This window comes from Etheostoma spectabile, chromosome 10 (genome assembly GCF_008692095.1).
Source record: "Etheostoma spectabile isolate EspeVRDwgs_2016 chromosome 10, UIUC_Espe_1.0, whole genome shotgun sequence".
Lineage (NCBI taxonomy): Eukaryota > Metazoa > Chordata > Actinopteri > Perciformes > Percidae > Etheostoma > Etheostoma spectabile.
Genome location: NC_045742.1, coordinates 13,292,019 through 13,304,594, shown reverse-complemented (window position 1 = coordinate 13,304,594; position 12,576 = coordinate 13,292,019). Strand labels below are relative to the sequence as shown.

At 38.8% G+C, this 12,576-nt stretch overlaps 1 protein-coding gene across 6 annotated transcripts in view; it reads left to right on the top strand.

Moving 5' to 3' along the window:
* Window positions 1-5,651, top strand: part of fgf13a (fibroblast growth factor 13a) — a 102,634-nt gene extending 96,983 nt beyond the window's left edge. For all 6 annotated transcript variants that reach the window (XM_032527719.1, XM_032527721.1, XM_032527718.1 and 3 more), the window contains 2 exons: window positions 872-1,070; window positions 4,083-5,651. In XM_032527719.1, the coding sequence (XP_032383610.1) occupies window positions 872-1,070; window positions 4,083-4,219 (336 nt within the window). In that variant the 3' untranslated portion in view covers window positions 4,220-5,651. The remainder of the gene's footprint in view (window positions 1-871; window positions 1,071-4,082) is intronic.
* Window positions 5,652-12,576: the final 6,925 nt, after the last annotated feature.

The window sequence follows — 12,576 nt, the reverse complement described above, 5'->3', positions numbered from 1 at the left end:
ACACACACACACACACACACACACACACACACACACACACACACACACAATCCTTGCTTCAGAGGAAATAAACCTCAGCCACAGTCTTACAGCATTAATGGCCAAATGGTATGTAGGCACATTCTAAACAAAACTGAAACATGGAGTGAAAATATGGAGTCCGGCGTATGAACAGCAAAAGTCTGTGTCTCTAGGGAGTCTCCCCACAGCCAGTTGATTAGTTAAAGACATAAGGAAGTACCAGTATAACAAAAAGATAGGTGGAGAAAACACACACCTTCCAACCACTACCTAAGTGCACACAGATTGCATATAAATATATTAAAGCCACCTTGTGAAAGCATTTCAATCATTTTTTTGTAGTTTAAAAGTAAGTTAGTACTTAAATACATAATGTAATAAGTCAAATGGAAGTAGAAAATTATTGTGTCCAACAAAATCTTGTATATAGCAGACAATACTAGAAAGATAATGAACTGCCCATACATAATTAACAGCTCAGAGCAAAATGAGAATACACTCTTCATCTTGCCTGTATGTTTTATTAATGCTCCTCTGTATCTGTCATATCACCATTATTTATGATATGAAGTGCTACATTATTCACAACAGTAAATGGAATGAATAGTTTTAAAAATATTCTCAAGAGACAACATTTTTAAGGCAGGGGCCTAAGCCTTTAGATAGCTTCTTCCCTTTTTTGAGTTTAGGATGCAGCACCATGTGTTGGTATTTAGTTGCACTCTTAAACAGTGAACTGTTTAATTTCAGCTGTTTCTGTGTATACCAGGATGTCAAAGGCTACTGGGACCTTGTGAATCACTGTCCAACAACTACTATACACTGTATCTGCTTCTCCTTTTTCCCTTAGGAACACTTTACGCCAGAGTGCAAATTCAAGGAGTCGGTGTTCGAGAACTATTATGTGACATACTCCTCCATGATGTACCGGCAGCAGCAGTCGGGCAGGGGCTGGTACCTCGGTCTGAACAAGGAGGGAGAAATCATGAAGGGGAACCATGTCAAGAAGAACAAGCCAGCAGCCCACTTCCTTCCCAAACCTCTAAAAGGTAAGCCTGCCTAAACCATTTTTTCACACTGTTACAGAAATGGTCAGATACAGCCCCCCCCGCTGATCCAATGTCAGAAAGGTGTGGGATCAAGGGGGTTTGAAAGCTATTCCACTATCCAATAAGCAGCTCTGAGTATACTGGCAGTGTAGGTGCAATGCTCGGTATCAGAGATAAAGATTCTGTAACTACTTAATCCTTTGAGAAAGTTTCTGAATTATTCAGCAATGCCACTATTCTAGTTTGCAAAGGGGTTATTTTTTTTTACAATAAGAGACCTTTCCTGAGAACCACTAGCTTTTCTCTAATTGAACATCTGCACTTTATTTATACTCCCAGTCCATGTGGAGTTTCTTCTTTTTTTTTTTTTTTTTTACACTAAAGACTAAATAAGGTGCTTTTTATATAACCTTGTGCAATTTAGCATTTTTCTTTGATTTCTGGCTAGGCCTAGTTTCTTCTAGCTGGTCACACTCCGCTGCAGACACAGTGAAGGACGCTGCAACCAGGAGCAGCAGAAACAATGTTTAATGCTCTGAATAGCAGCCCCCGGGACTTTGTTTTTAGTACAGTAAAGTCACAGAGAACCCCACCCATCCATGCTATGTGCGTTGCAATGTGGCGAATGTGGAGAACAGAGGAAACAGGTTTCTCTGTTGAAAAGGCTACGGTTTCCTTTCATCTTAAACAAGACACAGATTTTCCGGTCAACAGAGCAAGTCGTTTTCACTTCAGTGGGATAAAAGAGAGTATGTTTTGTGTGTGTGTGTGTGTGTGTGTGTGGTGTGTGTGTGTGTGTGTGGTGTGTGTGTTGTGTGGTGTGTTGTGTGTGTGTGTGTGTGTGTGTGTGTGTGTGTGTGTGTGTGTTGTGTGTGTACATTATCATGCCTACTGGCACTGTCAACTTACTGGCTTCTAGAGTAACTGGGATGAAAAGATAATTAAGTCGTAAACCCAGTCAAACCCTTTGGTTTTATGAAGTACCAGATACAGTATATTATCATAATATGATCAAGGATTAGGTGTTTTCAGCTTAATTTAAAAGATCATTTTATTTTGATATCAGTATATATTTTGCTTACAAATGTGTTCCTGTATGTGTTTATGCTACTGTGCATCGTGATCCTTTTTTGGGGGGGAGGGGAATTCATATTTTGATATTATATGCTGACTCACAGTTCATGAACCACTTCATCAGGTACACCTGTACAGGTACAATCTAATAGAACAGCTTTGCCTTTAATTCTCCTTTTAAAAAGCTTATAAATTCACATCAAATCCGTTTTTGACACGGTCAGAGGAGTTATAATTTTATGGGTGGTGGTGTTGCAACCTGGATGTATGTACATGGAGTGGATAACATATTACAAATACCTTTCAATAAAATACAGTCCAGTAAAACATCAGACCCCACTGAACAGTAAATGAATGTATAATTAAGGATAATTAAATAAAGTCAGTGTATAATTCCTTCAGTGTGTCTTTGGTGGAGCTCCTCCAGCCAGCATCTTATTAAGAATATATGTCTGCTCTCTGACATCACAGAGCTTTTCACTTCCATTTAATGGACCATTCGGGGGGGTTTCAAACATACTTAAGAGCAATAACCAGAGAACGACTCTGCTTTATGCTGACCTTGCTTTATGCTGACAAAAAACTACTGAGTAATAGATTAACAAGAATATATATATATATATATATATATATATATATATATATATATATATAGGCTGTGTGAGACAGTAAATTCAACCAATTACAAAAACCACCGCACTCTGCTGCCTATGTCTACAAGGAGAAATATAGTGTGTTTGAGGTCCAACAACAAATCCAAAATTAGGAAAATAACTAAATTTTTTGTAAGACCCAAAGATGTAAATATTTCTTCTTTTGCATAAACTTTAAATTATCCATTAATGTACAATATTTACTATATCTTGTATATAATTTAAATTCTGGATGTAGCCAGTGGTGTTGAAAGAGCAATAAAGGGGAATTAGTTCCAGCAGCTCCTTCAGATTTAGAGGCAGTGGTGCTACAGGGCACCAATTAAAAAGCTGTCTCTGCATTGACAATGACATCTCCTCCAGCCATTACTTACTACTCTTCTGGTTTCAGTCTGTGAGTCTGAGCCCATGGCCTCTCATTCTATCTTCGTCTGGATGAAGCGAGTTCAGCTCACGTCATTCAGACCTAAACAGGAAAATCCTCTTCCAATTCTTCCGGAAGTTCTTGATGCATAACACAAAGAGCTGCATTTATCTGAAAAGTGTACTGTAGTCTTTCAAGTAGCACCTGTCACTTAAACACAGAGATTTGTAAAGGAATGTGAAAATGACAAGATGAATGGTTGCTATTGGGGTTAATGTTTTCTAGCAATAGTGGTGTTGTGCTGATACCATAACCCAGAGGTCAGTCGCACAATACAGTACTGTCGCGAACAAGATTGGAACCAATTAGCAGCAGTTTCCCGATGAAACCCTGCTATTGACTGATGTGTATAATGATGGTCTTTGAATTGCTGCTGTAAGAAATAATGCTGGGCTAAGTGAAGTGTCGGAAGGACTGGGTTTGCTATCTCAGCCACAAATTCCCTTTGGAATGAACATCAAATAGTATTCTAGGCAGAAGGATATTGACAACATGCTGAAACATAAGAGTCAGATTTCTAATATTTCTTTTGAAAAGCGACTGCTGAGATACATATTGAGCCAATGATGCATACACAGCAAAGCTAAAGCACTAGCAACTCCTGAATTTATAATGCCATGCTGTGAATATAAGATGTTTTACTTCAGCACCAACCTGGTCTGCTGTGATCTCTTGGTTCAGCAGTTTGCAGGGAACTATAAGTACAATCTCATGTTATACCATAACTGGAACTATTCTAAACAAATCCAAGTGTAGTCTCAATTTATTGCTTTCTGTATAATGTAAATCACAGTTGTTTTTTTAGTTGTTGCTTGTCTAAAAATGTCAATTTGTCTGATTTTCACTTATGTGTTTCCACAGTGGCAATGTACAGAGAGCCATCCCTCCATGAGTTGACAGAGTTCTCCCGCTCTGGCAGCGGCACACCCACAAAGAGTCGGAGTGCCTCGGCTGTACTCAATGGAGGCAAAGCCGTCAGCCAGAATGAGTCGACGTAGCCCGGTAAACCAGCCCAGGCCTGGGGCCGAACCACGAAACCTTACCTCCAGCAGAGCGTGAATCCAAGCACCACTTCTCTCACCGATCAGCGGTTCAGGACTAGCTATGACAACAAACCACACACAAACACCCAAATTCCATCAATACAAAACATGTAGGTACCATCCTGGTCAATCATTATCAAAACAATCATCATTAGTAAGAAACACATTGGCACATAAACCATTCTGGACTTAAAAACCCATTTTTGTTCTGGTTTAGAGATTTATCCATTAACTTGATCACTCTCTTTTGGTGATGATTGCATACCAGTTAGCCCATATTTCTCTTATTTTTATTTTTTTTAATTTTGTGTGGACTATAACTTTTCTTTGTTCATTAAGACACCAAGCACTCGTGCATCTGTCAGACAGGGACAGGAAGTTAGACATGTAGGCATTCAGGGGAGCCAGTGATAATGCTGGTCTACACGGCTGCAGTGGTACAGTACAAGCCCTGATCTCTGTCCTATCCATGCTTCTGTGAATACAAAGCCTATAAACTCTCTGGTGTGGTACAGCCTAGTGCTGCTGGGACTGTGGCCAGCCAGATGGTAGCTCTCCTGCGTCCTAGTGCACACTCTCAGACTGAGCTCTCTAGCATGGGAAAATGAAGCCTATGTTCAGCTGACCTGAAATATAAAAAAGGGGCAGTTTGGCTCTCTTGCAGTTGCTCTTTTCCTTTTAGAAATGGCTGCACCTTGGTTTTTGCTAATTTTCTGAATTAGCAGAGAGCTTTTTAATTGATAACTGGTTTTGTTTGTGTCACCTCTTGTTCTTTCCCCTTTCAGTCCACCATTGTTCAGTATTTACATTTGTGTTGCTGTTTCTTCATTGAAAGGGGTTCCAGCAAACCAAAGACAGAACAAAAGAGTGTCCCTTTAAGCCGCTAAAAACCAAGTCAGTACAAAGGCAAAGCTGGAATTCTTTTTTTCATTGTACATTTTTGATGAAAGAAAGCAAAGATTTTGTGGAAAAAAGGAACAGTGGACACAGAAAGTGATTTTAAACACTTTAGGAGTTGGCAGCGTGCTTGTTGTGCTTCTTGCCGATATGCCCGATGACTCGATGATATGAAACGACTATGCTATGTTCCCATTCCCTTCTGTTACCATTGTGTTACAACGTCTTTGCCTCTTGTCCTTGTGAGCCGTTTCCTCCCTCTGTGCTTGTGTCATACTTCAACTCCCCCACCTTCCTTTTTAGTCAACGCTTATTGACTGATACAGTTCACCATAGGAATATGGTGCAAGCCCCTTACCAGGATGCTTGTTATGTGTTTGAGTAACTTATTGTGGTGACAATATTTTCTATATTTAAAAAAAGAATACTGTGGACTTTTAGGTGGCTTAACATTTTATAGGAAGCGTCATATTTGTAAAAGTGGAAAAAAGATGAAAAAAAAACCATAAAAATTAACATCTTTCCTTTCTTGCACAGGGCATGAACAAACACAATTATGTACAAAAAAGGACCCTTTTTGTGGGCTAGGTACTCTTCCCTTCAGCTACATAACTTCTTTCTGGTACATGCTTCTGGGAGGCTCTCTTTTCTTGGTTTCCTCCAGAGGTGATTTGTATGAGGTGAACTTATCTGTTGCATGGGAGAAAGCAGGGAAATTCTGGTCTAGAGCTGCATGATGTAGGCTATATGTATTAACCCATGTTGGATCATGTGTTCCAAACTACCAGGCTAAATCTGATAAAACAACATTTACAGACAGACATTGTGGCTGCCTGATAACTTCCAGTTGTTTATTATTTGTTGTATACACAAAAATGCACTGAATAAAATGTTTATATTAAGATATACTTTTAAAATGTGTCAGACTTTCTTCTTTGTCCTATTAATTTCCTTATTCATGTACTCAACATTATCTATGTAGAGGAGGACAGGCTTTTACAGCTCCTTTCTAATAAATGAATGTCTCTTTTGAATTTCAAAGGCTGAAGATTAGATACGTGGAAATTCATCCACTGTTGTATACCCAGTGTTGGTATGTGTGCGGCCTTGGCTAAGTAATGTTGCTAACAATCAACAACCTCCGGGGCTGAAAAATAAGTGCCAAAAATTACAGTTCCTCGGATGGCCACTTGAAGCTGGCTCCAAAATTAAAAAAATTAAGTCAATCCCTAGATTTCAATTGTGAAGATACCAAACTTCATAGCAGAAACAAACACGTTTAAAGCCCGGTATAAAAACACTGTTTTGGTCTCCCTTCATGGCGACTGTACGGGGGATGAATTTTTCTAGTTTTGCATTGCCAGACCTATCTCCACAGTGTGGAGTGTGCAGTGCTGCGGAGTAAGGTCTGGCTACAACAGACATACATCCTGGGAGAGAAGAAAAAAAGTTGTTGAGTTGTTTGCATTTCTTTAAACCAATAACAATTGTCATGGGCAGCACAAAGCTCCGGACGCAGCGTCAATAGTGTCGGGAAGGAACTTGTTTTGGTGAAACATTGGACTCAGCATTAAAAAAAATTTAAAAAAAAAAGGCCACATAAAATTTTAAATGAAGTTAACTGTTCACACAATACAGTAACAGGGGCCATTCAAATTCGCTGGATACATGGTTAAACATAATTTTCTCTTACCAGTGTATTGTTGTGTGGACTTCGTCCATAGCAACCCCAGCCAATCAGTCCCAAAATGTTCAAGCAGGCCGGCCCTATTGCACTATCCAAATTTTATTCAAAACTTACCATTTCCAGCGTGTAACTTGCTAGCTCAAAGTTTGTTGTAGTTTCCAGAAGCAACGGGAGTTTAGGAACTATCCTGCAAATGTACTTCCATTGTTCCAGACTAGTTTTTATACAACTTACTCATTTAAAATGTATTGTGCGTTAGCTGCACCTGTCAGTGTACTGCCAAGATGGGGACAGCCGGAGCCACCCACACTGAGCATCACGATTGCTCTTCAGAAACCCATGAGTCATGGAGACATATGTTCATGTTTTATACAGTCTATGGTCACAGAGTAAGCAAGATCACTTTTAATGTTTTCCCCCAAAGGTAGATCTTGAGTTTGGTTTTGGTAAAAGTGATTAAATATTTATAATATTCTCTACCCACAAGTTAAATTATGTTTGGGCCAATGCATAAGATCACACATCTAGACCCATCCGTCTCAGAGTTCCTTTTTAGTGAGGGGAACTAGTGCATGGCACTGTGTTAACCTACCAGCTTTGTTAACAAGGTCAGCCATCCCCCTCAGTACCTTGGTCATCTCAGAAAGAAGCACTTTATTGAGGGGTTTTGTCAATGATCACAATATCACAGAACATTTGGATCTAAACTAACAAAACAGTCATATTTTGCAAGTTTCCCCATTTTTTATTTTCCAGAACCTAACCTTACCAATGTGGATCAAAGCCTGTCGGATGTAGCAGCAGCTTATCAGCAGGAGAGCTGCTCGTGCTCTGGCCAGAACTAGCTTCCCTCCCATTAGCTGCAGAGCCTCCACCATCCTTACCAGATTGGGTGCATTTGAGAAAATAAAAAAATAAAAAAATAAAAACAAAAAGAAATCTTTGGTTTTAGATAGATAAATTACTCTTGCTGGGAAGTAGGGCTGCACGACATGAGGAAAATATGTGTTAACGTTCTTATACAACACTATTACTTGCAATGGATAAACAGATATTAATGGGTACTCAAATCTGCCTTTCTGTGTCTTTCAGTATACTGTTAAAATGCAACAAATTACTTGTTGAATAAAAAATGAAAGAAATCATTTCCAAGATTATTTAATTGAAGAAAAGAAACATTGACCAGAACACAAAACCAACCAATTAAAAAAAAATGAAGTTAAAAAGTGCAATTTTCTTCTTATCGTCTTTTTCGATTAGCGTTAAAGATCCATGAGTGTCTTCCAGCGAATGGTCACAATCTTTATGAGATGTGTTTAGTGGCAAGTTGATATCACGATGATGATAAAAAAAGATTTATTGTGCAGCGCTACTGGGAAGCTTTTATTGCACTTACAGTAACGTAATGAGTTGTCCTCAACGTGTCTCAACACTTGTCTAAAGCTATGAGTCCGATTTGTGTCATTGTACAACAGGATAAGAGCAAAAAAGACTTTTGCTGGTTCCTACAGCTGGTTCCACAACACTAAGCTCACTCCTTGGAGTTTGAGACAGTAGGCATCAATTTGGTAAATGGGGACTGACACATTACGCCCCTTGCCCGCAGAGACAGTAGAACTAATAGGCCTCTGTAATATAGGTCCCGATATGAGCTACTTTATCTTTCATGTGGTTTGATATCCACCTACTCCTCTCATTTCCTTTTGCCCATCTCTCAAATCCATTCATTACATTGGGCAGTCCAATTCATCAACGAAGGCTGCCTGCCTTATTCAGAGATGGTGATGTAAGGAGTGGCTAATGTAACTCTGTGGTCCCTCTTTCTCTGTCTTCCTCTCGCTCATTGACCAATCAGTTATTTTGCCAATCACAATCAGTCTGAGTCTTCACAGAGCCCCCAAAAAGAGCAGATGCAAAGCCTGAGGGTGCATCTGATGCACATACACACAAAGACACACATTATGCGCATCTCAAGCAAAACTATTGCCACTCCACTGTACAAGGATTTGAGATCTTGAGTAGTGAGATCAGTCTGTAATAATCTGTCACAAAACAAGCTGAGCCGATGAAGCTGTGATATATGTGAGCACTGTGTACCTGTGAATGCTATAACTCATTACCCTTTATCACTGCCAGCAAAGGCTGACTGGCTTCATTTCTTTTTCATCTAGTCTCCCTTTTTGTCTTTCCGTCTTTGTTAACTTCTGTTTTGCTGTAATTTTAAGTGCAACATTGTGATATAAGACGGTTCCTATATAGCTCTATAGCCTATGGAAAAATAGCAAGGATCGCCACTTTACAGTTGTTATTGACTGTATTAATGGTTTCTAAATTATTCATTAATGCTTTAAAAATCAGCAATAAAATATTCAGTTTCAGTAAGCAAAGTATTAATAGAAGATTTATTAACATTGATGAAATCATAAATAAAAATTGGCAACCCCTTAGTGACTATGTTTTACTGTATGTGGTGTGTAAAGGGTATGCATCATAATCAGATTAACCAGTTTTACAGTCAAAGCTGTAAAATGATTTTCAAAGTCTTTATCATTATGTTCTTTAATATTCCATTGGGGTTCATTCTTCCTTGAGGTGTCTTGTTGCCTTTTATAATAATTTTCTCACAGTGTTGTCACAAGAAGTGTGTTATACAGAAACGTTTTTCCACCTGCCTGTCAAAAAGCCAATGCATGAAATTATTCCAATTATGAAACCAGCTAGAGCGATTTGTGCCTCGCATTTTGCACACAATTTAATGTACATCAAACTGAGTCACTCACAGATTTCCAGAAATATTGATGCTTTAACAACCTTCGGAAGAAGACAAAGACAACTTAATTAAATTGACAGGCTGACGCAGAAACCTCCCACGAGAGGCAGCTGGAGCTCTCATTAACTCCTGCTCCTTCTTTATCAGTTTCTAGTGGAAAATTTAGAAATAATTTACTCTATACATTTTTATTTGCAAATGAAAGGGGTAAATGAAAAGTATATTGTCAAGAATAGGTTTAGTTTGAACATGAAGCTACATTGTCATTTTTCACAGACCCCAATCCCTAAAAATTGGCAATTCCAAAACAAATGGGAGCAATTGAAGCCAACAGACTATATATAATGCCGAGCTATATGGTTATATGGCTATATGGTTTAACAGCAAGATAAATAAAGTCAACCAGCCAGCTGGTGTAACAAGCATATCCCTGCTAGGGAGAAGACATCATAACTTAGTGACACTTGAGTTTAGTTATTGTGTAAAAAGCAATACACATAGCTTACTCGCCTGGGCTTTCACATGAATAACAAAACAAACCTAACAAAATAAGGTGACATCAGTCAAAAACAAAAGCTGCCAAACATTCTGCAGGCCTTGAGCTCATACAAGAGAAAGTAGTCAGGTCAAAAATCTGATGAAATTGAATAAAATGCACCACTGCTAACCCTAAAAGTGCCAGGCCTCTTAATCCAACAACACCCCAGTGCCATCTGAGAGCCAAGAATCCAAATAGAGTCTGCTGCCATTTGTCCCCCTAACAACTTCCATCATCCTCCCCATGTGCTCTTGGTTGGCACAGTAATGGCAGTAGCTTCATTCTCACCAGATTACCCCAAGCAGAGAGTGTCTTGCACCTCTGCTTATCAGTCCTACCAGCACAACAGAGCACCAGGGACAGACAAGATGGGTAAGAAACACTTTCCAGAGACTGCACATTGATAACATCCACCACAAATAGCATACAACATCACTGCTTCCCACATTAGAGGTGCAGGGCAGCTGGGGTGTTGCCTCCTGGAACAGCATTTGAAATGGAGCAATGGCTGTAAAAAGTTGTAAGTGCTGACATTAAGCTTTGCTTTAAGGGTATTTATATTCACATCAGATGAATAGCACATGTATTGTAGCCTTCAGACATCAGTAGACCTGTCTTCAGTATGTGAAAACCACAATGAGTTGGACTAAGGTCAGGTGATTTACTTGATCAGTTACCATTCCCCAGTTTGACAAAAATAAACAGTTTGAAGGCTTAGTTTCTACATTAAAGATAATTGGCATGCTACACTGGTGCTACGGTTGCACTTTATTTTCCGGTACATAAAAAATACATAATAAGCAGTACTTTGTATTAAATTAGACTATAACTAGAATAATGTTGTTTTTCTTAGACAGAAAATGAACAGTTATAATCTAATTAAAGACCAAATGACTCAATGATACTGTACAAATAAATAAGATATAACAAGCCTTACTTTCTATCAAATTAGTCCAAAACAAGAAATTATTTGGTCTTTATTAGACAGAAAATTAACACAGTTAGACATCTAACTGGGTTAGTTTTTCACACACCTAAATTATGCTGTACGCATTTTGCCGTATTAAACTCAAAATATACTACATCTAGAAAATATATTCTACCAAAATACACTCTATTTAGAAACCAAATACCGGTGCTTATCAGAAGAAAACTACTGGTAATATCAAACCACGTTGTCACATCTACAGCAATTCAAGGGGGAAATTACAGTGTTTTCACTCTATTGTTACTACACACATTACACACAGACCTGAATTACACACACATGCTCAGTACCTATATATGCCCTAAATGGAGAGATAGAGTGAGGAGGCTGCCCATAGAAAGGCGCCCCGAGCAGTTGGGGGTTTGGTGCCTTGCTCAAGAGCACCTTGTTAGATCATAATTAAAAGGTAATTTCTACACCTTACAATGAAAGTGAATTATGACATCGTTGTATTAGTATACAGGTTAAATAAACACATGTGATATTTCAAAAATGCATTAATTGATTGATTGATTGTGTAGGCTTTGCAGTTCGATGTGTGTCTGATTTTTTAGCGTTACAGCTGGTTGCTGCGTTGTCCCTCATTTTCCTGTAAAGACAGAAGAGAGAATTTGTTACTTGCAGATTGGAAGTGTTACAAGCAGCACAGCAGTGGTGAATATTGCTACGGTTCTGAAATAAAAACAGAAACATGAATATCTGTGAGTTGTTTCAGCAAAATCATGTACGACTGTAAATAGGATCAACAATACATGATCCATTTACAGCAACAATAAACAATAAATAGGCTACACAGCAAGCTAGCTAACATTAGGCTATAGCCAGCTATAGACTTAACACTGCAACGTCACGAAATACAGATGAACTATTTCCTGGGTTAGTACAGGGTTAGCAGCAGTATAACTAATGACCATGATGAGTATAACTTACCTTGAGTGTCACCAAGGTTCTCTATTACTAGCTAAATCTCTGTTTCTTCTTCTTTTCTTGAGTAACAGTTATTACGTCTTTTCAATGTACCGGTACCGGAAAATAAAGTGCCTGCAAGTCCTACACAATTCACTAATCCAATTTAGATGTGAATGATCTTAAACTTCCTTAACTCAGCACTTCATGTGTCACAAGGGTTAAGGGTGCTGGTTGTGTGAGTGCAGCATTTCTGCTCCAGGTAAAGGTGCAATCACCAAGGTTAGTGAAAACAATCATCTGAGGACCATGAATGTCTGGACAAAATGTCATGGCAGACAGTTGATGAGATTTTTCCGTCTGGGCCTAAAGTGGTTGGATCAACCATCCGACCGATCAACATGGCTGCTAGCATGGCTAAAAAAAGTCACCACTTCAACCTCATAGTCATCGTTTCATTTAAAAATAAAAACCATCAAAAACATCACAGTTTCTGACCGACCACACACACACACACACACACACA